The sequence below is a fragment of the Trichoderma aggressivum genome (genome assembly GCF_033847375.1).
Source record: "Trichoderma aggressivum f. europaeum strain CBS 100526 chromosome Unknown scaffold_010, whole genome shotgun sequence".
NCBI classification, from domain to species: domain Eukaryota; kingdom Fungi; phylum Ascomycota; class Sordariomycetes; order Hypocreales; family Hypocreaceae; genus Trichoderma; species Trichoderma aggressivum.
The window spans coordinates 563,764-590,728 of record NW_026946376.1 but is presented as its reverse complement, the minus strand read 5'-3'; the positions used below and the strand labels follow the sequence as shown (position 1 = coordinate 590,728).

The 26,965-nt window shown below is 44.3% G+C and overlaps 9 protein-coding genes across 9 annotated transcripts; 5 read left to right on the top strand and 4 right to left on the bottom strand.

The window, feature by feature from the left end:
• Positions 1-3,413: 3,413 nt before the first annotated feature.
• Positions 3,414-4,574, top strand: Triagg1_3566 (uncharacterized protein; the record flags this gene model as incomplete). The annotated part of the gene is made up of 1 exon (XM_062897872.1): positions 3,414-4,574. The coding sequence occupies one exon, from the start codon at positions 3,414-3,416 to the stop codon at positions 4,572-4,574; it is 1,161 nt and encodes a 386-aa protein (XP_062757555.1).
• A 4,091-nt stretch (positions 4,575-8,665) lies between these two features.
• On the bottom strand, positions 8,666-10,548 carry Triagg1_3565 (uncharacterized protein; the record flags this gene model as incomplete). Its single annotated transcript, XM_062897871.1, has 6 exons — positions 8,666-8,852; positions 8,908-9,173; positions 9,225-9,581; positions 9,636-10,045; positions 10,111-10,245; positions 10,296-10,548. 6 exons carry the CDS (start codon positions 10,546-10,548, stop codon positions 8,666-8,668), a joined length of 1,608 nt encoding a protein of 535 aa, XP_062757554.1.
• A 1,772-nt stretch (positions 10,549-12,320) lies between these two features.
• Positions 12,321-13,503, top strand: Triagg1_3564 (uncharacterized protein; the record flags this gene model as incomplete). The annotated part of the gene is made up of 6 exons (XM_062897870.1): positions 12,321-12,645; positions 12,701-12,857; positions 12,919-13,008; positions 13,059-13,092; positions 13,144-13,370; positions 13,431-13,503. The coding sequence occupies 6 exons, from the start codon at positions 12,321-12,323 to the stop codon at positions 13,501-13,503; spliced, it is 906 nt and encodes a 301-aa protein (XP_062757553.1).
• A 1,572-nt stretch (positions 13,504-15,075) lies between these two features.
• Triagg1_3563 (uncharacterized protein) lies at positions 15,076-16,554 on the bottom strand (the record flags this gene model as incomplete). Its single annotated transcript, XM_062897869.1, has 1 exon — positions 15,076-16,554. The coding sequence occupies one exon, from the start codon at positions 16,552-16,554 to the stop codon at positions 15,076-15,078; it is 1,479 nt and encodes a 492-aa protein (XP_062757552.1).
• A 1,470-nt stretch (positions 16,555-18,024) lies between these two features.
• Triagg1_3562 (uncharacterized protein) lies at positions 18,025-18,447 on the top strand (the record flags this gene model as incomplete). The annotated part of the gene is made up of 2 exons (XM_062897868.1): positions 18,025-18,106; positions 18,215-18,447. The coding sequence occupies 2 exons, from the start codon at positions 18,025-18,027 to the stop codon at positions 18,445-18,447; spliced, it is 315 nt and encodes a 104-aa protein (XP_062757551.1).
• A 446-nt stretch (positions 18,448-18,893) lies between these two features.
• Triagg1_3561 (uncharacterized protein) lies at positions 18,894-21,362 on the bottom strand (the record flags this gene model as incomplete). The annotated part of the gene is made up of 1 exon (XM_062897867.1): positions 18,894-21,362. The coding sequence occupies one exon, from the start codon at positions 21,360-21,362 to the stop codon at positions 18,894-18,896; it is 2,469 nt and encodes an 822-aa protein (XP_062757550.1).
• Positions 21,363-23,056: 1,694 nt separating this feature from the next.
• Positions 23,057-23,953, top strand: Triagg1_3560 (uncharacterized protein; the record flags this gene model as incomplete). The annotated part of the gene is made up of 1 exon (XM_062897866.1): positions 23,057-23,953. One exon carries the CDS (start codon positions 23,057-23,059, stop codon positions 23,951-23,953), a length of 897 nt encoding a protein of 298 aa, XP_062757549.1.
• A 29-nt stretch (positions 23,954-23,982) lies between these two features.
• Triagg1_3559 (uncharacterized protein) lies at positions 23,983-25,318 on the bottom strand (the record flags this gene model as incomplete). Its single annotated transcript, XM_062897865.1, has 3 exons — positions 23,983-24,192; positions 24,520-24,649; positions 24,966-25,318. The coding sequence occupies 3 exons, from the start codon at positions 25,316-25,318 to the stop codon at positions 23,983-23,985; spliced, it is 693 nt and encodes a 230-aa protein (XP_062757548.1).
• Positions 25,319-26,024: 706 nt separating this feature from the next.
• Triagg1_3558 (uncharacterized protein) lies at positions 26,025-26,925 on the top strand (the record flags this gene model as incomplete). The annotated part of the gene is made up of 2 exons (XM_062897863.1): positions 26,025-26,054; positions 26,170-26,925. 2 exons carry the CDS (start codon positions 26,025-26,027, stop codon positions 26,923-26,925), a joined length of 786 nt encoding a protein of 261 aa, XP_062757547.1.
• Positions 26,926-26,965: the final 40 nt, after the last annotated feature.

Genomic DNA, 26,965 nt, shown 5'->3' with positions numbered 1-26,965 from the left:
ATAAGCCGTCTGGTCTTTCTCCCAAATCATGTCTCGATTGACAATCTCAAAGTCAAAGTGCCATAATAATTTGCTCATCACTAAACGCAGTTCCATCATGGCAAGACTAGAGTAATTCGTCAGTCATGACACGTTCGTAATGCGGGAAGCAATAGAAGAAAACTTACTTTCTACCGATACAGCCACGTGGTCCCAGGAGGAAAGGCTGGCTTTGTTCTCTATTATCTCCTTCTGATCGGTTGAGCCAGCGCTCGGGTTTAAAAGACCACGCATCTGAGAAATTCGCTTCGGAATGAGTCAGTGTCCACGAGGGCACTGATATATACGTCTATGGAATGTATTGAGTAAACATTCTTCCAAACAATCAATTCGGGAGATATACTTACATTATCAGGAACATATATATCGCCAACCATTGCACCACCTTTGGGAGCAAGGCGTGGGGCACCAATGGGCAGTGGAGGATAGAGACGCAAGCCTTCTTCAATTACCGCTTGAAGATATGGTAGTCTCTGACAATTCAAATGCGTGATTTCCGATTCATTGGAGAAACTATCTTGAATCTCTCGGACAAGGTTTTGATATGCCTGAGGGTTTTTGCCTAGGTAGTAGCAAATCCCAGATAGAGATGTAGCAGTCGTGTCACTTCCGGCCAGTCTATTGTATGATCTGTTAATAGGCGTACAAGTGCCGCACTTGAGAACTTACACTAATGATGCTGTATGTGCAGACATTTCTTCCACCGAGAAAGAATTAATGACGCCCTCCCGAGCCAGACATGAGATGAAATCCTTTCTGTCAGTTGTCGATTGCAGTCGTCTAATTCACAGAAAACATCAACTTAGTTTCTAATCAGTATGCGAAGAACGACTTACTTAGAAACCTTAGCTCTCGAATAGTTCATATGCTTTACTCCTTGCTGGCGTAGACTGGTAGGGAGAAAGTAATGGTATACTTTACTTAGCAATGGTATGCTTCGGATCCCCCATGCAATTGCTAAAGCCTTAACCCGACCAAGAATGACCACAATCCAGTCATCCATTTCCCCTATCAGCTATATTTTAGTCATTCCATTGAATTGCAAAACAAGCTGGAGAAGTCATACCATTTGATAAACAGCCAAAGCTCTCCCCAAAAGACAGTTCACCAATAACGTCGAATGTGAAAAAGTTAAACCAAGGAATAATGTTAAAGGAACCGTGTTTCATTTGTTCTCGCAGTTGGATCATAAGCTTGTCGATATAGATTTGTATAAGGGCTTCTTGTTCAGATAATGCTCTGTCCGAGAAAGCGTGGGAGAGTAAACGTCTCACACCAGCGTGCCGACCAATATCGGTAATTGTCACAATGCTCTCCGTTAGACCCAATGGACTTGCATATAGTCTTGGGTCCTTGGTAAAGGTCTGGGAGGTTGAGTGGTGACCATAAACATCTTTAAGTGCGGTGGGATGGATGCAAGAAAGCTCGTTGGGTCCAATCCGGATTGTTTGTCCTATAAACATCGACATTAGTAAAAGCTTCTGAAGGATCAAGAGCTGGCTTACCATATTTGGTATGAAGGTCGTCTATTTTCTTGTGGTGATTACCTGATACCACTAATCTGACTTTGTATAACTAGATGGTGTTACGTTAAATCAGTAAATATTTCCTTGGATTTCATTTTCTCGAATTATACATTTGTGAGTGCTGCCAGCCGTGGTCCCGGAAACTTAGCTAAAGGATGGAAGACAAGCTGGTATACGATATACCAGATACAATAAATAATAAACTTGAATCCAAAGAGTTAGACAGGCTGAAATAATCTGTGAATTCAATGGTCATTAAAGGCGTACCGTCTGGCCACAAGTCGCCACTAAAGTAGACAAGGGTGAGTCTACTAATGTAGATAGGATAGATGGCAACAACATTGTTAAACTCGATAAATCAGCATTGATAAATCTATCGTAAAAAGCATAACACCTTCGTGTAGACGTACCGTTTGAACAACAGAGCTGGCAGACTAAGGATTTATACGTTTAAGGCACAGCCCGCGATCTCCCTAGCGTCAGAGATTAATTCTCCGTCGATATCAACGCTCGTCCCGTCATGACACTCACCGCTGTTTTATACACCCTACGAGGTTTATAGTAGCCAGCTTGATAAGCACTGTTTCATGATGCAAATGAGTATATTAAAATAGCCATTACAATATGGTGAGCCTCTTTAATTTTCGTTGAGGGCAAAGAACGCAGCTTTGGCCAGGTTCGACCGGCACTGGATATATGATCGGACACCTCATTTATCTTACCGCTGCACAAATCACAGCGCGAAAATATAACACGGGGATATTTTACCCACTGCTGTTGCCTTGTCTCCATACATCAAAGCTGCTGACAATGCTAGGGGTTAAATTTGATGTAAATAATCTGTCTACTTCCCGCTGTATACCTAGACAGAAGAAATAAGTCCAACGTAATCACGTTAACTCCCTGCATTTTCTTTGAACCTAAATTATTACGCTCCACTTAGGCCGAGTAATATGCTTTAACTACGCAATAGGTATAGGGGTGGCTTTCTCCTGGTACTCAACAAGGGCAGTTGTAAGGATTGAAATAAGATGTTCCCAAGACTCAAGCCCAACTAATCCATGCTAGTTAGTGAACTTTACACGCTGGGTTGACTAGTAAGCAGGGCCGACTAGGCCCCACGCCTCTCTCTGCTAAAGAAGCGGTATTTGAACTTATATCTTATACTATATATAATAATTTTATTAAATTATTAAGTTAAATAAGGTAAAAGATTAAGTTAATAATTATATTTATAATAACTATTATAAATTACCAACTATTGGCTATAAGCAAATGTGTGAAGCTACGCGTTAGACGTGTAGTCCAGAAATTCTGGAAATAGTGGTATTCTATGTAAACTAGGTCTTGTCGGGTAAGCGGTAAGTTTGAGATGCTCAGGGGTATAATACACAGGTTAGTTGTCAGCTATTTGTATATAAGTTGAGAAAATATCAGCCCAATAGGAAAACCAATTTCGAAACAAGAGACTTTTCGTCTGTCTCCTAGCGAAAATGACGGTGCTTTTTTATCTGGGTGCAATCATCAGTTTTTGTATTGCCCTCAACCTTTTCTTTCAATACTGGCGATTGAAACAAGTCCCTGGCCCGATCTTGGCGGCAGTGACAGACCTTTGGAGGTTTCGTATCCAATATCGGGGTCCGATTCTACCGCATCTTCTTGACCTGCACCGGAAATATGGAACCTTAGTGCGGATTGGACCAAATACTATCAGCGTCAGTGATGCGGCCTACGTGAGTGTGATATATACGAATAAAGGGGATTATATAAAAGTAAGCCAAAAATATTGCAAATTTATTAAAATGATTAGGTCTAAGAAGCTATTAATAGGCCGACTCGTACGAGCCGATGAGGGTCTATGTAAACGGCCAGTCTGTGGGCAGCATTGTTGATATGCAGGATGAAGAGCAGAATCGAGCGTTAAAGCGTGCCATCGGCGGCGCATTTACCACAAAAAGCCTCCTGGACTATGAGCCGGACGTCGACACTACTCTGGAGGAACTCTTACAACGAATTGGAAACGGCTCAACTTTCATACTCCATGAGATTCTTCAGTGGTTCCAGCTAGATTTCCTCATGAAAATTGCGTTTACTGAGACACCTGGTCACCTCCAGAACGGAACAGACGTCTACGGCCTGGCAACGCTAACTTCAAAGCGGCTTGCTCATTGGTTTTCCTGGCAGAGCCTACCACAGTTGGAGCGCTTCATCTACCGTAATCCAATCTGGGGCAGGTTTCTTGCTCAACCATCAGAATGGGCAAAAATGAGCCGAAAACGCTTTACCAACCGTCTGACAGCCACAAAAGAGGGGCAAGGATTAGATCGGAGAGATCTCTTGCAGAAATGCATTGACTACAGCGAGAAATACCCCAACGTTCTCAAGCCTCAAACGATCACCAGTGTGGTGAATTCCATTATCTCGGCCGGCACCAACACTACATCTGGCGCAATGACTGCTATTTTGTATTTTCTATTGAAGAACCCCTCTTGTTACAAGTCATTGATGAAAGAGCTGCGTTCCGCCCGGCAGTCTGGCAAACTCTCTATTCCTCCTCGCTACACCGAGGTCAGTCGCCTGCCATACCTGGATGCTGTGTTGAAAGAGACTCTTCGACTGAGTCCAGCTCTTGGCATCCCAATGGAAAGAATTGTTCCCCCGTCAGGTTGCTTTGTCAACGGGATCTTTATCCCCGGAGGCACTGTGATTGGTTGTCTCGCTATGGCTGTACATATGGATCAGGCCTGCTTCGGGAAAGACTCAGACGTGTTTCGACCAGAGCGTTGGCTAAACGCATCTGATGCAGAACGCATCGCTATGGAGCGAGGCTTCCTCGCGTGGAGCGCCGGAAGCCGAGCATGCTTGGGTCGACATATTGCAGAGCTGGAGATAAAAAAGATTATCCCAACTTTGCTTTTAAAGTATAACGTGAGTCCCCCATACTTCAAAGTGGGCAAAGGCTGCAAAAGGATTAACTTGAAACTCACAGATAACTTTGGACAATCCTAACATAAACTTGCCGTTCGTGAATGGCGTCCTAGAATATGCCGCAAATCCTATTTCCGTCACGTTTATCACAAAGGGATATGATGAGTGCGATAACCGATCGAACGGGGAAAAGGAATTATGAGAGACATTTGATGCTTTTTAGTAGATGCTATATATTATCCTTGTACTAGAGACCAGTTGATACAGAATGATGAAATATTTCTTGAGCCTGATGTGAGCGATCACATGAATCTAGCTTAACATTTTAATATAGGTCTCAGACCGAAACATAAACATTCATCTACAGCGACTCTATGTAGGTATGTAGGCATTCCTTGTAGCACCTATATGAGATAGCACCGAGTATCGAGTCCTATGAGCGTGTACCAATATGGAGTAGCCGTGAAGACGAATCGCTTTCGGCAGTGCTAAGCTACCGCAGAGTAACTCCTCCACTGCGTCCCAGGCACCCAGTGGCAGTGGACCAGTTAACCAAAGGTTTGCCATGTGATCTTTCCCAAGCATGGGGAAAATGTAGCAGTTGCGCAAATGCGGGATGTGACCTTCGTAATGTTGATAAAAAGGCTTACCGAGAGGATTAGGGCGCTTCTTAACAGACGACACCTCCTTTGTAACAGCTGACGAGAAATCGAGGTCGAAGAATTTTCCCTTGCCAAAGTTGGAGAACATGAGCTCCAAGTAAGAAGTTCGTTGCAGCTACGATTGCCTCCTGGAGAAGAGAAAACTGGTCTTATTTGTCTCCCATCGCAATTTATTCAAGGTCTTAAGCACCGAACATTAGAAGAGCTCGCCGCGCTCAATGCAGAAGATTCTGACAGCTTGTTTCCTTAGTGATGAAGATATAATTTCTGCCTGGTGGAGTTAGACATTGGTGGGCATCTTGAAGCCCTCTCCTCACCAATTGGTTGCGATTCGGAATAGTTTCAGCATGAGAGGGTGTTTGTCTAAAGACCTTCTACCAGAGGGTCTTTCATATCTACCTAACGCTATCATGGGCTTGTACACGATCCTTTCTGTTGGCGATGTGTTAAACAAGCCGCTCAGTTTTATCGCGTCGCACATCCGAAAGGGGATCATACAGCAAACAACGCGGGAACAGGTCGAGGTCTTTGCCGCTTTGATCAAAGGATCTAGGAAGGAGACCTGGAAACGGCCGGGTTTTGGAGGTTCAACCACCATACAGCTCCAGCATTCTTTTGCGGGAACTTTCCACTTGTTGAGGACTGACTCTTCCTTTGGCTCTGTACCCAGTGATATTAATGGGTCGAATTCGAACTCGTGCAAAGGTCGCACGTCGTGCTCTCGGCCCTCCAAAACAGCTATCCAGCTGTGTAGAGCTCTCTCAAAGTCATACCATCCATTAAGGTGTGCAACCAGCTAACAGTAATCAAGGTAGTATCCTCAAATGTCACAACTCTCATGAATAATTGAGGGCGATCGGAGAAGAGATATTCGTCAGTTGATGTTGGGGTATCAAGCTCGAAATAGGCTTTGTAGATCTGCCAACGTACTAACAACTGATGAACGCGTAGTTGGTGACGGAAACTTGGAGCCAATTGGATGATTCTGCGCCTTTGCCGCAATATGTTTTTATGTGAATGCGAAGGGGGGACGACTTTTACTAAAGAAGGCTGGAATATGGTACTCGAGCTCTCCATCGATCTAGCAAAGTATAACCAGGGTGTAGTTAGGAGAGATCAAAGCAAACGGTATACATTAACACACAGCTTATAAAAATATAATAATAGTATAAAAATAAAAAGATAAAGAAAAAATAAATACAGATTATTTTAAATAAGTATAAGAAAAGTGAAATAATATTTTTATTTATTATTTATTTAAAGTTGTTTATAATTAACTAGTATTTATAAGTTCGTATAAATTATAATTCCTAAGACATAAACCTACAGTTTTAGGTTTATATTAGCTAAGTAATTAAGTTAATAAATAAATAATATTATATCTAATAGTAAAACAAAGTATTTAAATATATAATTAAAATATTATTATAATATTGAACTAGGCAATTGATAGGGGGGCATGACACTTTTACTACGTAGGCATGACTTTAGGGGGGCATGATTAAATAACTATATATATATATAGAAAATAATTTTATTTAATTTTTTTTATTAAGATTTAATAATAAGTCTATTTATAACTTCAACCCTAATTTTTATAATTATTTTATTTAATTTTATATAAAATAATAAAAAAAAGTTGAAATTTTGCTTATGTAATACCCTTTGTTTTTTCCCTTTTTTTCTTTTATATTTAATTAAAAATTAAGGCTATAATATTTTAAGGTAAAAAAATTATATATAAATAACTTAAAAAATAAGCTTTATAAATATATTATTTTTATTACGTAATAATAAAAACTAACTTAGTTATTTAATCATGCCCCCCTAAGGTCATGCCTACATAGTAAAAACATCATGCCCCCCTATCAATTGCCTTGAACTATACTAATAAGTATTTATTTTAAATACTTTAATAAGTAATATAAAGTAAAATTATATAATCAATTATGTATTTTAAGTTATATTATAAAGCCAGCTTTATTACCTTTTTATTAAACAGCTGCAATAGTCTTAATTGGCCTATTGGTTTGTAATTAATTTAGTTTAGCCTACCCTATAGGCCCCTTATTGAAGCTATAATAGCTTGTTTATAATATTATTAAGTATAGTTTTTTACTTAAAGCTGAACTATACTAATATATATTATCCACACTATAACTAGTTAAGTTTTAGCACCTTTATACTAGTTTTCTAACGCTAAATATAATACCACTTTTTAATATAATTTTATTCTTTCTCTTATTGTAATTAAAAACACCAAATACATTAAAATATAAAAAAATGAAATTTTTAGAAGCTATTATCAAAAATTCATATAAATATATATTTATTTTATTTAAATATGGCTTGTACGATATATTAAGGGGTGTTCAGTATGGGTTTTCTTAGGCACTCACTTTTGCTTAGGTCCCCGCTGTAGCAGCCTAGACAACTACATGCATGAAGCCCAGCAGTGATCAACTGCACCACGTCGCCGTCAGCTGGTCTAGCGAATTAATTTGTAACAGAGCGGTATCTGGAAAATAGAAACAAAGCGGTCAAGACTTCAAGGGTTCCGATTTGATCGTGCGGGCCTTATCTAATTACCGTAGATTAATGCGATGAGATGAGATATATGCAGTCATCTTAATCGGGCCGCCGGTAGATCGCTGGTAAGTTGCCGTTCCTTGTCAAGATCGCTGGTAAGTTGCCGTTCCTTGTCAAGATCGCTGGTCAGTTGCCGTTCCTTGTCAAGATCGTTAAGCTTCATGCCGGTACACCACCGCAATCCCACTTATCAAAGCAGTCTCCTATACATGACCCGGGATAGGGAAGCGTACTAGTGGAGTTGGTAAGAGGCACATGTCAGAAGTGCCATGGACCTTCAATCTTTGTGGGCGCTAGCGTTATATTTTCGGGCACCCATATATTCACTAATATCTTACACGGAGTTTTAGAGTCGACAAGGACGGCAAGTCTCCTTTCAAGCCCGTGCGTAATCCTAGAAGAAAAGTGTTGTTGAAGTGGTCTGCAATGGCGGTCAAGATATCATCTAGTAACGTTAGCTACTGCAGAATGTAACAATCACCATATCCCAATTAATGAACGAGAAAGACAAAAATCATAAAAGTATCATTTTTGGAAACCACGTGTCATAATCTGGATTCTGCCGCAATAGTTAGATCCCTTAGAAGCAGCTGGTTCTGTCACTGTAATCGTTACCAATGCCATTGATTATTAGCCTAATCTCTTGCCATGTTAACGCTACGGTACGACAGAACGTAAAACTACGCAGCATTCTCAACTACGTAAATAAACATAAAGTCTTTAGTTTGAGCTAAGCTCAGACTAATCACACGCACGCACATGACCACACAACTACATGAACATATGAATGACCACAGTGCACTTGAGGAGAATTCTAAAACGAATGTGTTTAAAAACAATACATAGTTGTCTAAATCTAAGCTGTCAAATAGAATAATAGGATCGGAGCGGTAAGCGTATCGCCCACCACAATGTGATGGTTTAAACGGTGTATTTACCGTTATCAGCAACAATCTTGACGCGAATTCCCGGACTTGCCCGGTCAGGCTCGCCAAGGAAACAGTCTCTCACGTAGTCAATATCACGGTGTCTATATGTTTCAAAAAGCTCGAGGTCAAAACGAGAGAAAAGCAACGCCAGGGTGATATACATCTCGGCATAAGCAAAACTATCAGTGAGGTTAGCCAAAGTTTAACGGGTAGGGATGGCGTTGGTTAACATACTCCATGCCCTGGCACATTCTAGTTCCCTTTCCAAATGCAACAAAGGAACGATTCGCCCGCTCAGTCGCATCGAACCAACGCTCAGGATCAAACTTAAGCGGCTCGGGATATATTGTTGCGTCATGTAGAATATCCGGGTGACTCATGCTAACTGGTGTCCCAGCGGGAATAACCCAATCCTTGTAGGCGAGTTGTGTCTTAGACACGAGAGGCAATCTGGAAGTTGTTGCAGCCCTGAGTCGAAGGGATTCACGGACAGTAGCGGTCTAGATATGTTAGCATGAGAATTACTGCGCATTCATCTTGGGAACCCCTACTAGCCACGGTAGTTTTTCGAGGATCTTCAAATCTGGTATCTTGTCGTCGTCTACTGCTTCCAGAATCTCCTCCTTGAGTTTTCTCAGAATATCCGGATTGTCAAGAATGTGAAACATTGTATGAGCTAGGAGGCGAGCGGTTGTTTCGCTCCCTGCAAATAACATAGTTGCTCCCTCTTGTTGTAAGCGAGCTGCGTTCTTTTCGTGTGGTGGTAGTGTACTTCTTTCAATTGCGTGGAAGAGAGTCGGAGGTCGTTGCATACTGATCTTTGCAGACCCGCCATGTGTTTTCTGACTTTCAAGCTGAGGTCGATCTTCTCGGGTAGTCATATATTCAGTAACCAGACCTTTCATTGTCTGTCATTTATGTCAGATCGTGGCAAGGCTGCGGCTTGGATGGATGTGTCTTACCCGATGAACGCCAAGGAGTCTTGACAAGTCTGGCAACATGTAAGCGAGTAGTACATGTGGTATTGCTGTTATGATCTTGATGATCCAAGGAAACTGTTTAATAAATGGCGTTGCTGTAGCTACAGATATCATAGCATTCCTCCAGCTTTGGGCGGCAACAGGATCGTGCATAAAGCCAGCATCTTTGTCGAAGGCGTAATGATACAAGGTATCCGTGGTGAAAGCGAGCAGGACAGTGTCTAGATTGATTGGCTGACCGTCTGCCAATGATTTCTCAAAAATATTTCCCAACTCCTTGGCGTGCTGCCGGATCAGAAGCTGGCCGTCTGATGCGATGGCTCGTTTCGAGAACAAAGGTGCATTGGCAGCCCTCCTCTTGCGGTGGACGTCATGTTCAACAGTTCCATGGCCTAGAGGGGTCGAGCAGAGTTAGCATCACTCCACGGCAGAGAATTAAATTGACGAGTACACTTACTTCCAAGTGGTAAGCCTACCATACGCGCTGCCGGTGGATACTTGTCACGTTGCGTTGGATTTGGAGCGTACAGTGAATCAAACCACAAAGGATCTCGAATATGGATCTCATCTGGGTTGATGCGAACAATGTTACCTATGGACTTGTTAGGTATTGTGTTGCGTAGATTGCAGGACCATGTATACCGTATTGTTCATGCATGCGCTCGATCTCCTTTGCAAATTGACCTCCAGGGCTTTTTATGATGTCATGATAAAACTCATACCATTTTGTTGTTGCGGCCAATTTGGGTCCCGGGAATCGTGACAACGGATGGAATGTGAGACGGTAAAAGATAAGAAAAGCCACAGCCAGCAAGTATATACCCAAGGCATACAAGACTGCTTCAATAAGCGTAAGTGAAAGCAGATGTTCAGTCACATCCGCCTTGGAAAGCATTTTGTGAAGTTTTGCGTTCTCACAGCGCTCTGTTCGAAGGAACTGGCTTCAGAAGAGTCTCAATAATTCCCCAATGCCCACAGTTTATATAAAACAGGTTTGCACCCTATCAAACATATCATTCTTACGGAGGCGTAATACTACATGAAGATATCAAGCGGTAAACAGAAAATAAGCCGAAAAGTGAAAAGGGGTTGGGTTAGATTGGGTTAGCATACAAGTTTGCAGTTATGCACGTCTCAACTGTGATGTAATGGCTGAAGATGGATTCTCTTATTTGGAGTGGTATGCATCCCGTTTCCTCCGAGTAGTAAGACAAGCTAAACATAGGTTACCCCTGAAACTAATATGTATATGTGTGCAGCTTTCCTTTCGCGCTAAAGAAAAAAAAAGAAAGTTACATAATAAAATTAGTAAAATTCTAGCTTTCTATAGTATATAACTTATAATATTTACACTGTAATACACTATGTTAGTTAGCTTGTTTTATACTTATAGGGTAATAGTAAAGTTATATATTATATTATATAGTTATTCTTTTTCACTAAAAAAGGAAACCTATATATATATATGTATATATTAGTTTTATAAGCACCCTATGTTTGGCTTTGTTATACATTTATTTCCTCCTAGGTTAACATTTTGTGAATTATACTAAAATTAAAAGGGAAGATAATGAATTATTCATTTAACTAACCTAGTATTTAGTTTTTATAAGCTTTTGAATAGTATTTCCTTTTTAACTCTAAACTATCTTAATTAACAATTTGATAAAAACGGTACTTTTGCTAATCTTTGCTGGTTATCTTGCTCATACCTAGTGAACTGCAAAACTAACAAAGTAGATGCTTGTGGGGTGTATGGAGTACTGTTGCAAGGGTAAAGTTATATGCACAGTGATAACGTTATATGCAAAGTGATAACGTTATATGCTTATTGTTGCAATTTTCGCGTAATTTTGGTCTCCCCTTGCTAAGTTATCAAACAATTACACGTACCCAGTCAGCGCGCCCCCCGTGTTATCTCGAGTATACACGGGGATGAGGTTGTTTTTGAGACCCCTAGTACCGTAGTGCTGAGTAAGAACTCGGACCGAATGAGCTTAGCAGCTGCGGCAACGAGTATTGCTAGGTTTAATAGAATACGAGTAAACACAGCTATCAAAGGTGCCAAGGTGCCATGAAAGTCGATCTACAGTAGGCAAAACAGAGGCGCCGAAGCCAAGTGTCTCCTTAGATACAGGGATGGATCTGAATGGGCCAGAATGATTACACTGATATTTCCCCTGAGAGACAACTCTTGACGGTAGAATAGGAGATAGAGAGGTGAAATGAAGCTACTAGTACTTAATGTGGCCATTAATATCATCGCAACAGTATCAATATATATATCCCTAGATTATCAATACTCAATTGTACAGATTGCTCTTTGTCTAAGTAGCTGTTCTATCTCACGACTGAGCCTAACCTATCACATACTTGAATCCATTATCACGCCTTCACATCTTCCAATGGGCTCAATTCCTAATACCCGCGACCAACTCTTGGCAAAGATAAAATCATGCTCGATTCTGATACCGGAGTTGCAGCCTCTTTTCACGAGTTGGCCAGCTGCTATCAACCCGGAATGGCAGAACATCGTTCCAGATATGAATAACAAAATTGCTAGGTATGACTTGAAACAGGTGTGACTTGATAGCATTCCGCGAAATCGTTATACTAATATTTGGTCTCACGTATGGTCACAGCCTCTTTTCAGATCCAGTCAAGATAATGAAGCTTCAAAGCTGCGACTTTGCTCTGTTTGCATCTGCTTGGTGGCCACGTGCCCCGAGGGAAGAGTTGCGAATTCTAGCGTATTTATCTTTTTGGCTCTTTGTATGGGATGATGAGATCGATGAATCTACAGGAACATTGAGTGATGATTTCGAAGCTTCTGAGCGATACCGCCAAAACACGGTGGCTTATATCACTGAGACTCTTGGCTTTACTGATGATTCAAGTCTCTACTCTCAAAAGGAAGCTGTCACTCCTATAAATGAAATCATTGGCAGCTTTGGAGTTATTGGAAAAGCATTGAGCCAAGTCTACAATATCGGTATGTCCTCCTTTAACACTATATTACCAATGTTGTCTAACCATGAGTTGTGTAGAACAACGGAAAAGATTCCTGCGAGAGATGGAATTCTTCATTCAAAAATCTCAGCTTGAACAGAAATCGAGACTTGATGGCTGTATCCTCTCTCTGGATGAGTATTGGGATATCAGAATGGGAACTAGCGCAGTCGGCGTCATTATGGCTGTCAATGAGTGAGTTGTCATCTGCCCAATCATTCCTAACTCGATAGCTGCTAATGAGCTATTCAAACAGGTTTAGTGCTAGAGTAAACATTTCGGACATTATCATGGATCATCCAGATATGCGCATTCTATGGGATGAATCGAACGTTAACGTATCAATGTATGTAACAAATACCTCTGGAAATGGTGCAGACTAATGAGTGTTCCTAGTGTCAACGATCTTCTCTCCCTGAAGAAGGAAATTGTACGTGTTTCCCTTCTGTTGTTCTCTGATATCATGCTTATTCTTTTGTAGTCCAAAGGCGCTATTGACAGCCTGATCCCTATCCTGTGCGCAAACACCGAAAACCCTCAGAGTGCGATTGGTCATGCATTAAAATCTCTGAAAGAGTCAATTGCTCGCTTCGATGCAACCGCCTGGAAGCTTTTGGACACGATCGACGCGGTGTCACCCGATAAACTGAACACCTACGAATTTATACAAGACTGTCGGTTCAATTGCTCAGGAAATCTTTACTGGAGGTTTGTCTTGAATCCCTATTGCCTTATAAAGTATCACACAGATTCTAAAGAGCCTAATAGTCTACGTACCAAGAGATATGGTATGGGTAATGTTCCCAAAGATCTCAATGGTAATTTTTTGCTGGAGTTCTAGCTACTCACATCCAATGCACAACATTCGTACCGAAGGAATTTCATTTCCATATAGATAGAGCTTTAGATCGGCCATTTAACTTATAGAATACAATGATAGATTACAAAACATCATACAATGATGACTTCGACATGTCAAATGTGGTGAACATTTTCGTTCCTGTGGGACAAGCATTCAGAGTGAAAATTTAATTGCAAGTTACTCTGGTGGATGTTGTGGAGTGATACCTGGCGAATTTTTAAATTAGTGAGTTTTTGTATAGGTATGTTTCAAGATTGGAAGTGATCAGTACAAGCACGCACAACAGAACTTTATTCGAGGCACTTAGGCTTCCTTGTTTTCTTGTTTCAGCCTGGCCGAGGAGACGATTGAATCTACTAGTAGGCAATTAATTATAAGGCAGAGCGACTCATCAAGAGCAATTTCAAGTTCACGAGACTTCAAGCGCCAAGCGACAGGCCCTGCTGCGCTGGTAGAATCTCTGTTGGACAGGATCAGATCACCAGTTTCGTCTGGCAGGTTTACCAACGCCTCCTCAGCTGAGAAATTAAAGATCACCGCGATTATGTGTATGGAACATACAGTTGGAGTATGATCAGTCTTGATTATTATATAAACTATAATCAGACTGTGACTAGTACATACGACCATAGGTAGTGGAGAACTCGGGGTCCCGTCTGCTCCCCCATAGATAAGCCACTAACCGGCAGATTAGTAGTCAGGTGGGTGACCACTGGCGAACACCGGCTGTTGTATGTTTTTTTTGGCTTTTTACTCAAATTTCTCCTTCTTCGGGATGTTGTTGTTGTTGTTATTGTTGAATTGTGGTTGGGATCTGTTAATCGCGGGGTACTTTTGATGACGCTAGAATAAAACACAATTGCTTACACGTGTGGCGGCTGAAATCGCCTATGCTTAAAATGCGAGACTTTATGTCATTAACACCCATTTATATAGACTGCCCAAGAAAGAAAATACTTTGTAAAATGGCTTCATTAGTCTTTTGTAGATCATCGATTCATTGTCTAGAAATAAACGTATGAAAGCTCAGTCGTACTGGTTTGAGTTTAAAAACTCCAAGAGCCAAGCAATAAGTTGGTTGGTGAGAACGTATCCACTAAACAGGTACGGTATAGCGATCGATAGAGCCATGAAGAATGTGAACGACACAATGATCCCAGCTTTCTCTTTGGAGGGAAAATCGGTACCCGATTTTAGTGCCTATGCTTACAATTTCCTGGGTATTATATGAGTAATTAACAGCCAGGAGACTTGTATTATGAGAGGCAATGGAGTGTAATAGCTGAAGACAATTTTTAAACCGAAACTGGCTTATTTTGCATCGCTGTCGTATGCTAAATAAGTCATCTCTCAACTCGTAACATCTCGTAAGAAACTTTGGAAGAGGATTTGGGGTACCATTAAGGAACTAGGGCGTCAACTTGAATATGGCCTGAGTCACGGTTCAGAAGAATCAACATTTAGCCAACTATAATGTAATCTATTCTGGGAGATTCTGGGAGAACAGCTGGTAGAAGGCCAGATTTTCTGAATATCGAAAGGTGAATGGTATTACCAATTCGGCGGAATAACATAGTCTTTCCAACGGGCTGTTCCAGCCTCTTTAAATGTATCCAGGTTGCCTTGCACTCCAAGTGGCCCAACAGTCCAGACATTTTGCTCAATGAGTGTGCGCCAACAGTCAAACAAACGCTCCAGCCTCTGAGGCCGATAGTAGTCACCACCAAAGGGTTTATATCCATGCTGGAACAGATCAGTCAACCTCTCCTTGGCAATCAACGACCCGTCGCTTTTCCGCGCGCCGTCGATTGCATCCCAACCGCTCTCGAAACTGTTCGGTAGCAGCAGCCAAAAGCCCTCCTCAGCGTAGTCATGACCTGCATTCCTCTCAACCGACTCGCTATAGACGCCGGCGCGGACTTGGGACGGCACGGCTGAATCGGCAGTCGTTGCTCGAAAGTCATTGCAAAAAGGGTTTGAAGATGAGGTCAGGATGAATCTAGGCTCATCTTCTGTAGCAGGAAAAAGGCATACCGGCGGTACGACATGATGGCCGCGAGGCAGTCCGGTGAAGGACTGCGCTGCCGCAAACTCAGCTGCGTCTGCTGGTGGCAGGACGAGACCAGGAGCAATGCTACGGAAGAGAGGCCGACGCGCGCGAGTCAGAAAAGAGCGTGCAAACGACGGGTTAGGCACTACAGCCGCATCCAGGACAGCGGGATCAAGCAGCCGCACTGGACTTGTGGTATTGGAGGTGGTGATGCTGCCGCTGCTGGTAATATGTGAGATACGCGTCTCAATGGTCTTGCACAGCTCCTCCCACGCATCCAAACAAGCTGCAACTTGGGCTTCGCTATACGGCAGCCACTCCCACGGTCCAATCTTTTCGCTGCCATACCGGCCCCCCTCGTCTCTCGGTGAAGGTGTGATTTGAGTCTTGCCAAGATGAATCAGCTCGATCCAGTTGGAGAGTACCGTCTCGAGAGGGTGCCAAAGCTCTTGGTGTGCTGCAATAGGGAGGACATAATCGTGATCCCACATATGCATCAAGACAGCGGCACGATGGTAGCCTTGATGATAGAATAGACCACCACCACTTCCTCCACCTTGGCCAACGTTGGGATAGTATAGGCAGATCAGGCTGTCGACAGGCTCGTCGAACAGGTCAGCCACTTCTTGAGCAAAGAAACTGTCGGGCTCACAGAACCCAGCGACAAAAACGGAGAGAGGCGCGGGATCAAGGCCATCAGACCCATCGGGAGGCAACAGGGCGGCGTCAAGAAAAGCTGCCAGCGAGGGGTCAAGTCGTTCACGAAGAGCCTCCGCTGCAGCTCCGTAGGTGGTGAAGAACGTTTTGCTACTGCTAGTTGGACTAGCGGGAGGGCGTCTCTCGGCAGCCCAGGCATAGTGAACCAGGTGGTTGTGCAGAGCGACACATCGTGCGTGATCTAGACCGGGTGTATCATTACGTGCTGGGTTCTCTGCCGTGACAAGCAGGTTGCTCACGTCCGAAAACTCCTGGTTATCCATGAATTTGCCAACTTCAATAGCGATAATGTATGTGACTGGACTGTCTTTTACGAACGCTGTGTAAACGCCGTCTGCCCTACCTGAAGTTCTCAAGCTTCAGATAGAATCACGATGGGGATAATACAGTATTCTCAGCTCACCAAAGAAATTCCGGGTCACCTCCGGGTTACCAAAAGGGGAATTAGTTCAGGCTTTAGTACGAATTACACACCGGCCAATCACATAGGACCCAAGGAACTTCCGACCTATTCATGAAAGTCAGCCACCATGTAGGAGATTGAAAAACATAATTCTAGTATGATCAATGGCTCATAAGAACAATTAGAGATTGTTCCTCTTTTGGCATGTGAAGTCAAGGCATTCCGGGCGTGCAGGTATCATATCCCACACTTGCATATCCAATGCGACTCCCAACTGTTGACTTTGGCTTCTAGGCTGACACTTCTCGAAGTTGCTAGAAAGGTTTCAGGGTACTGATTCTTCCACTCTAGTGGGATGCTCTCTGATATAGCCATACATTTTATATGAAGCTAACTAAGTTAGGTGACGGAGTGTCATCTTATTCGAACAAGAACCAGTCCCAGATCTCCTTGTTCACAAGCCCCTCTAATCTTGACAAATGAAAAAAAAAATTGAATAAGAAAACACGTAGTGGTATTTCTGTACTGTTTTTCTCACTTGCCGTTGATATGGTCTATTAACGACTTCCGCGGTCGGTTTAGGGAGGTGGTACTTGTAGGTTAAACTCTGTGCAATCTGACAGTGTTATGATGTTTAAGGAAGGTACCTCTATATCTCTTGTATAATATTTTTGTCACCTTTGAGAAGGTAGAGACATCCGACTCAGCGACTGTGGGTGTCAAACAGATGAATTCCTTCCAACTTGATTATAGTTGAATGCTATGAAAGACAGACCAATCGTCTAGATTTGGCCTTGATGCTCCAGTGTCTTAATGACTCCTCCTTCACCATCTACCTTTCCCATGCGTCCCGCATATAGTTCATGTTCGTCGCGTTCGCCGTATCGCTTCTAGAATATTATAAGTTCCTTTGAGTTAGTGTAGCTCCTTCGTCCGTATACGGAAACCTCCGTGATACGAGCCTAGAATAGACCGCTACTCTCTATCAAATCATGCTATGTTTAAAGAATAATTTATATTATAGCTCCGCTCATCTGGCTGTAATGAGTTCATACCATTGAGGAAGGCCGTCCCTTACTTACATCAAGTTTATTCGCGAATCTTGAACTCTCCGGGAGGCCGAGGTAGTTATTCGGACTATCACCGAAAGCGAAGGATATGGCTGGAGTATATAAAGGGACAGTTTCGACTCTTTTTGAACGTAGAATTTTTCAGAAACCCCCAACAGCTCCCAAAGCTCACACATAGCAACATCAACAAGCCAGTCTCTCAAACAAGCAAACAGGGAAATCCTGTCCTATTTATTGGGTAGAACCTTCTACTTTTCACTATGCTCTTCTCACGAGATTTCATCACCACCGTTCTGGCTCTGGCCTTCTCTGCGACGCGTGCCGAGGCTGCCATCGCGATCGGTACCTCTAATAATTCAAACGGTACATTCTTCTCTCCGGTTTTATTCGCCATATATGTTCAATTTACTTGAAGAACTAGTTAACTAACACTTCTCTTTTACCTATTAGTGATGTGGGTTGATGGAGGAGACCCCTGCCGCTGGACAATCATCAACAACCGACCTGCGAACCCATGCAATGTTCATCTTGCCAACCCGCTCACCAACTGGTTCAAGTACGTGCTTCAAGGCTACGGCGGCTCTCTGTGGCTGAACAATGATTATGGTTCCTTCAATAGCTATTGCCATGACGCGCCGGCCAACCTTGCCTGCGGCGTGCGCCGGGAGTGGGTTTGCTGCTAAATGACTTTTGTCTAGCGGGTATTTCAGAGTAGAGCTCATGGGAGGAGAAGATAACCCGATAGAGGAGGAAACATGTTGATAGGCAAGATTTAAATGTAAAACAGTTCTTCGGCCATTCAACTATTCTGTCCTTCTGTTCTCTTCTAGTCTGAAGAGCTATGTGCTTACTGGTATCATGATGATGTCGAAGATGTGCAGATGGCAAAAAGATGTGAGGAAGAAAGCTTTTCTTCTCTTCTTCATGTTTATTGTAGATTCTCCTGACAGTTATAAGATATTTAACTCAAATTGCGAATAGAGTCTCGTATTTCCCAGTGTCCATAGCCATATAAGGTCACGTAGATTTATAGTAATATGGACAAGTACACTTCCTCCAATCCCTCCAATCACCCCCATTGTAACCGTAACATTATTCCTCTCTGTCATGCCACTTTCTGACACCATCGTTATGCAATGACCGACTGACACTTGGACACCTCAAAGACTTTGTAATCAACCGCTGCAACGGCAGAACTCGGAGGCATCGCGACTGAGTCACGATCGAAGAAGTGCATCCATTGATTCATAAGGCTGGTTTCAAGCGCCGGCGATGAGTGTTGATTCACATCCACAGAAAGCGCGCCGTCGAGAACAGTTGCCCCTCGTTCTTCGAGCTGTTTTCGTAGCCAGTTTACCGCATCTGAATGCCGCTTTGCCCCGCTGATAGCGCATGGAGGAGAGCAACGACAATCTCGACGATGGTAGTTGACAAAAGATTCAAGGTGATATGTTGTTACGACGGTGTTTTCTTGAAGTTCGTTCAGAACCTGGTCTGAGATGGCATGCACATCAGTTTCAGGGTTGAGTTCTAGCATCCTCCCACACTTGACGTGTACTCTTCCAAGTCTCACACGGCCGAGAATCATGCTGTATGTCCACCTGATGAGGGCGAAAAGGCTCATGCGAGGTCTCTCTTGTTCCTGGGTCTCTCTAATGAAAGCTCCCTCCTCCGGTACTCGTTCATAGCTGATTGAGACTGGTAGAATCTTGAATGATTTGCCCGTACCCTGCAATGATCGCAAAAGACCTCGTCGCGGGGATAGAAACTCTCTGGAACGGCTTCGTTGGCCTTCGGGAAAGAAGAGTATGTGCTCGTCTTGTTCAACCAGCTGTCGAACTTGTTCATTGAGCTCCGGATCTGCTCGGCCGATGCCGCGCCGAACAAAGAAAGCGCCGAGCCGTCTCAACAGCCATCCTAGAACAGGTACCCGCGAAAATTGCTCTTGGGCGGCGATGCATGGAATTTTGACACCTAGAACAGGGAACTGATAGAAGAGATAAGGACAAATGACGAAGTCCATGTAGCTTCGATGGGTGGGCATGATTATGATCTTTTCGTCGGACAATCCCGAGTTATAGCCCTCAAGAGCATCGAAGAAGGATCGCTGGTCAAAGGTAACTCGCTGAAACATTCGGTTCAAAGCCGCCCCGACAACGACTGCTGTGAAGCGGAAAATCACACTGGCTCGAGAAGTGAGAAACAGCTTGAGAGCATTTTCACCACCATTATTAACGTCTTCCCCAGCGATTAATTTCTCGGTGGATACCATATTCCGCTCGCGAGTACGTCGCATCATGAATTGTTGCGCTCCCCGAAAGATCATCTGCATGTAAGCGGCAGGCTTAAAGTACGGGGCTCTCTGGGCCAAAGTCGGACGACTTGCGGCAAAGTTGAATGAGTTTGAGAGAAAGTACCCAAATGTGTGATCAAGTTTGTCGATGTTCTGGGTGGCCCGCGCCAGCTGCCTCACGGCACGATGATCGCCTCCCACCCAGCAGAATGTCCTGGCCAATTTAAGTGGCATCATCTGCCATACATATCGATAGAGGTGAGTCGTCGGAGAGCTCCGGTAGTTGAGCCATCGCATTTCAGATTGCTGGAAATACGCGGCGCCAACTGAAGAAAGGATCTTTGGCGTGATACTTCTCAGACCTGACACACAATGAACGATTGGCACTGCTGCCGACGAAGCTTGTACGGCAAATACTTCGTCGATAATGAAGTCGGCGACATAGTCAACAGGGACCAAATCCATAAACGCCGTCGGATCGCCTCCAAGAGCACATACTCCGCCATCCTGCACTCCCAGCACAACTCCAACAACTGCCGAAGCGCTATCAGACCAACCAGGACACGGACGCTCTAGGGCTGCAGTGATGATGCTCGGGCGAACAATAGTTATGGGGATTTCACCACGATTATGCAAGACAAAATGCTCTGTGATGCATTTCGAGAGAGTGTATGTGTTGGGGTGGCAGGTCTGTTGCAATAATTCCCCCTCAGTCACAGATCCAGAGTGTAAGGCATCGAGTAACTCTTGTGCGTCTTGCCAGGGACCCAATGGTGCCAGCTCCTCACGGATTTGGTCATGCATTCCATGAGGTGTCACGTACGCAGTAGAGGTGTATACGAAACGCTCAAGGCTAGAGCATGTCCGAGCAAGTTGGAGGATGTTTAGCGTTCCTTGTAAGTTAATATCCAGAGAACTGCTGAGTGGGAGATCGAATTGTACGCAAGCAGCACAATGTATGATATGAGTCGTCTCTCTGCTGATCTTCTCATAGGCAGTGGTGTCCAATCCGCAATGGGCCTGGCCTAAGTCTCCGTATACCGGTTCAACATATCGAGTCCATCCAGGAGATAGCTGCGCAAAACACTTGGATGTAACAACCTCGTCATGAAAGCGAGATGAAAGGTGAGACTCCTCGGCGATAGCCTCATGAGGCGATGTCTTAGAAGGACGGATCAGAACTATAACCTTTTCAATCTGCAATTCATACCGTCGACGGATCAACTCTTCCAAGACCACTTTGCCTAGGAAACCTGTGGCTCCAGTGAGGAAGATTGTCCTTCCATTGGCTTGAGTTTCAGACATGTCGTGTGTTCATGCTCTATCAGAATCGACTTTGCTTTTCCAGTAACTCACTCTGGGTTGACCTGTTGTTGATCTTCTCTAAATCTTCAAACCAGCCACCAACTTGAAGAAGAGGATGGGTGGGTGTTCACACCTCAGCCAACCTTGAATAGCCTCACTAGGGGGCGAAAACGAGACGGGATAAAGCGTTGCTGTGAAGGTACTTCATCAGTACGAACATGAACGTACGTAGAGAGGTTCCACTAAAGGAAAATAAACAGGTTTACCAGCTAATTTGCCGTAATTTATCTGCAGTCTCTTCAAAAATGCACATTCCCCATTTGACTCCAACTGCGAGCTAATGCATTTCGCCAAGTGAGCCCCAACACAAGATTGAGCCTCCCTTTTAGCTAAAGCCGCGAAGCTATATTCCAACTGGAATCTCACCTTCCTGGTTCTCGCAAATCTTTATTGATCATAGTTTCTTAGTAGGATTTATCCCAATTAATGTTCAAGAGCGATTACTAAACTGTTGGTAAGACAAGTAGTGTAAACAGCAATTCCCACCGCTGCTAGAGAGTGGATTAATCAACTGGCCTACCATGGATATCAGCTAGCCGGTATCACCGAGAGTGCAACTGGAATGATGGTTGCCACAAACACTAGATAGAAAGGCTCTCGAAAAGGTTGCGGGTGTAAGAGCGGAGAATCTGGGAGTGGGGGCTACCGAGTCCTTGGCAGCTGGCAAAGGTGTGGTCGTTATCTACGAGGGACTACTGGCGCCTTTGCTAACAGTAGGGTCATTAATAGTCATGATTGGCGAATTACAGTAGCTAGTATCATCTTCCGGGGTGGTTAAAGCATACCGTGTATTGGGTAGTAATACTCCGCCACATTCAAGCATCCATTGAAAGTCAGACCGGCTAAAGGCAGCCCGACTTGATGATGGAATACTAGCAGTAGAGCACAGCAGGTGTTCCCGAACCAATCCACAAATAGTGCCATGAGTTTCGTTGAATGGCAAGGCACAAAAGCCCAGCTGTGCAACTACCGAATGCGGACCAGTTGATAACTACGCTTGCTCACAATGAGACTAAGTATAGATGCAGCGCAGCTGAGACAGTCAAGGGGGCCCATGTAAGAGCTTAGGTTCTACAATTTAAGAGACGGTGATGCTTGGCTGGGCCTGATATGCAGTTGCTCACTCTCGCAAAGAACTGTCAATATTTGTGGTAGTACGAGTAGTAGACATGTGAAATAGTATAGCCCGTATCGGGCCGTGCCTAGTAAATTCTAAGGAGCTGAATCGCCGGTTGCCCACATCAGCTTAGAGAATCTACTGGGGGACCGGCGGCTAAGTGGGATGGGAATCATGGGATGCATCCATATCAGTCCACCATATCTTGTCAGCCCTAATTATGGACGACCGCATGAGTACTTTCAACATCGTCCTTCTTTGTACCCTGATGTACTGGCCGACAAATTCACTACGAACTTTCCGAACTCCTTTCCGAGGCCCTTTCCGAGGTCTCGAGCTAACCTTGTAAGTGACTTGAGCCATGACCAAATTTCTACCCCTAGCTATTCAGTAAATCGCGAATTACACAATATATTCCGAGTTTACCGCCTTTAACGCCTCTAATAGGGGATAAAAGGGCCTAAATCGTGGCCTTTGTACTGTCTCACAATGGCCCAGAGTCACACTCACATCAAACATGTTGACGCAGAAGACTTTGGATCAGCAAATCAGCTTTGCTTTGGCGGCAGCCCGCAAGTCCAAAACAAGCCTCATCCACATCTCCGACCTTCCAGTACCTTGGCGTCACAACGACCACATATTCCACGGCTATCGCTTCACCGAGTCATGTACATACTGTATACGCTCCATTTTCCATCTTCATAATGAATCCTTCAATATCTGGTCTCACCTCCTCGGCTGCCTATACTTTGTCAAGATTCTCGTATACGACAATCCGTCAGTGTCGTACAGCAACCCTAATAAGATCTACACCACAAAAGGTCTTGTTGGAGTCTACTATGTATACTTGATGGCAGCTATTGCTTGCACCGCATGCAGTATGTCTTGGCACACAATGCGCTGTATCTCTTCCAGCGGTACCTTGTCGTGTTTCTCAACTATGGATCTCATGGGTGTGACGACACTAGCCCTGGCCTCGGTCCTGGTAACGCAATTCAACGCCTTCGTGGACTCCCCCTATCTCCAGTTGACTTACATGGCAATGTCCGTGATCCTGGGCACTGCAGCAGTGGCCTCATGCTGGCTCCCAATCATGCGGGCGACGGGAAGCTCTTGGCTCCGAATTGCCGTGTGGATCGGACTCGTTGCCGAGGGCGTTGCGATACCTGTGGTACATTTGTTGTGGACAAGAGGACTACAAGCAACTTTGGAGATTTACGGGCCAATGATGCCCCCGTATGGACCGATCGTGGTGGGCGCCCTTCTCTACGCGTCGCAATTTCCAGAATGCGTCTGGCCTGGACGTTTCGATTATTTTGGAGGCAGCCATAATATCCTTCATGTTCTTTCTTTGTGGTCAATTTGGCTGGGTATTGGTACTCTACGAACAAGCCTTGAGGCTTCAATTGTGTAGTCTAGAAGAATGTAATGTCTATAGATATTTTACTGGTTGGGGTGAGAGGAGAATTCATCCAGGTTGGCTGAGCCACTGAGGCCACCAACCAGAATGGCAAAGCCAATTATGTTAGCCAGCTGGTATTTGAGCGTACGGCCAATTATATGACCTGCGATGGCAGCTGACGGTGGAAATGTGAGTGTGGCGGGAAGCATAAGAATCGCCGCGCCCAGGTACGAATGAGAACAAAAGGTAAACTAGATCACAGCAGCAGTAAGTAATTAGCCTAAGAAATACCAATAAGACGTTGTGTATCTCACATATAAAAAGAAGTAATATGTTGCAGTCCAGAGTATTATCGAATGGAGGAGCGCCATGATGTAGGCTGACACGGCAGTGACATTGGAGAAAAGTCTGCCTGGAAGAATGACATTTTCTCCGGCAACAAATCTTTCATATGCCACAAATCCAACCAAGCCGACGCCACCACATATCAAGGGTGACAGAATCCTGCCAGATGTCCAAGGATATACGGCATTCCCGCTGTTGAGAGCAAAAAGAATCCCTGCCAAAGATCCCGTTACTATGATGCCACCGCCCCAATCTGTCTTCTTGATGGCTGTCCAGACCGACGATTGTCTTGGAGGAGCATCAAGACACCATGCAAAACCGACCATTGTGGGGACACATATCGGCAGGTTGATCCAGAAGACTCTATGGATCATCATTAGCCATTACCCATAGAAACGAATCCTCTCGACTCACAATGGCCATGTGGTATGTTGCACTATCGCGGCGCCGCAAAGGCCCCCCGATCACCAGACCAAGTGCCGAGAAGAGAGTTACCAGTCCCGTGTATTTGGGTCTTTCAGCTAGAGGAGCTATATCTGTCAAGATGAGTTGGACAAGCGCATTGGTTCCACCAGTGCCAACACCTTGTATCTTTGAAGAGTGTCAGAAGCTATTAAGCCATAACTTATATATCACGAGCATGGAAATGAAGGAAGATACAATAATACAAACAACTCACTGTCCGCGCAGCAATGAGCCACTGTATGTTACGAGCCGTAGCGCATAAGATGCTCGCAAAGCTTCAAAGAACCCAAGAGCAGCTAGCATGCATATGCGGCGGTTAAGAGCACGAGCAACGACAGCGTAGATGAGTTGGACCACGCTCTGAGCAAATAGAAAACTGGCACTACACCAATACGCATCCGTCGTGGTGGCCTGGAGGCTTGCTGCAATGGCTGGCAGGGTCGAGGAAAGGATAATGGTGTCGAGCGACGCAATAAAGCAGCAGATGCAGAGACACAGAATGACTACACGAAAACGGAAATCCTTGACGGGATGCGGAGAGGAGGCATCAGATGCGGTGTGCTCCATTGGACATCAACGAACGTGTCGCAACCTACCTATAGCTCATGTAGGGATGATGGAGGATGGCAATTGAAGTCAAGTAAATATGCCACGGCACCCTCTGTCCGAGCTTGACTAGAACAAAGAGTGACGAGACTCATGTCAATACTATGTCTATTGCATGTATATCCTTGTAAACAACCTTCATCCTTTCAAAACATTGAATCCTTTTAATTTTTGGGGGCCTCACACAGGTCCAAACATACATGCGGCCATCCCACTATCATACCGAGCCTTGCCTTTTGCCAAATAGAACATGCATGCTAGAGACGTCAGATCCTTCCGAGCTTACTATTGCGCTACTAATGCAGTTTTCTCAGGTGTGTTCTTGGCTCCAAAGGTCGGTTACAGAGGCTGCCTTGAGGCTGCATTAGAGGCTATTGGCGAATACAACCCTGGTTGCCCGAATACACGTAATTATGTATACAGAAATCCTGGAGCATATCCCTGCCAAATTGCGGCACGCTGTAGCTATTGTTCGCTCAGTGTGGAAGAATAGATGAGCGAATTTGGGCCATCTGTAACTATTCGTACATGTAGGCAGTCGCTTCTTACTACCCATACTGCTGCTACGGAGTATAAATAGATTTACACGCATGTTTTCTCTGTCGCGATGTATGGACAAATTATAGACATTGTCAAGTGACAGCCAGTTGCTTCTTCTACTACATTCATGGATATCACGAATCTAGAGCCGGAAGAGGTAAGCAAGCATACTGGTATCCCATCTCCTATCCAGCATCTACAAGACGAACTCACCACGATGCAATCTCCAATACCCGTCATGCTGACAATGACTTGTGATCACCGCTATACAGACAAGGGAAGAACAACATCCCTCTGAGGATCGCACAACGGCCACTGTTTTGATGGAAGTTTGCGGCGTGGCTCTTTTCTTCGGCCAGGCTGCTGCTACCGCAAAGAAGATGTACGACCGTTATACAACCGACGACATCAGCTCATCTACCATCCTCCACATACGAGTATACATGGCCATATATCTCTTTTTAGGCATCCTAGCAGCCGATGTGGTATCCGGAATTGTCCACTGGGGCGCTGATAACTGGGGAAGCGGAACTTGGTCAGGCATCGGCCCTGCCTTCATCCAGCCCTTTCGAGATCACCACACCGATCCTCGGTCTATAACACGACATGGCTTCTTGGAGCTCAATGGGAACAACTTCATTGTCAGTATTCCAGCGCTCTGGGTGGCATCGTCTGCCCTTGGGTCGCAAGACAGCGCCTCGGCTCTTACTACAGCCACCTTCTGGCTCTCGTTTGCGTTCTTCTGCGGATATACGAACCAGTTCCACTGTTGGGCTCACATGGAAAATCCTCCCATGTTTGTGAGAGGTTTGCAGGATGCTGGTCTGCTCATGTCACGGCAGCACCATCATTTGCACCACATACGCCCCCATGACTGTTATTACTGCATCACAACAGGGTGGATGAACCGCCCATTGACTGCTATTGGCTTCTTTGAAGGTCTCGAAAGGGCAATTACGGCCATAACGGGCGCGGTGCCTCTTCATGAACAGTCGCAAAAGAACCAAGACAAGCTGCCGACTGAATAGCTTACATCACGTAGCATCTCTCTGTTTGGACTTCTCTGGT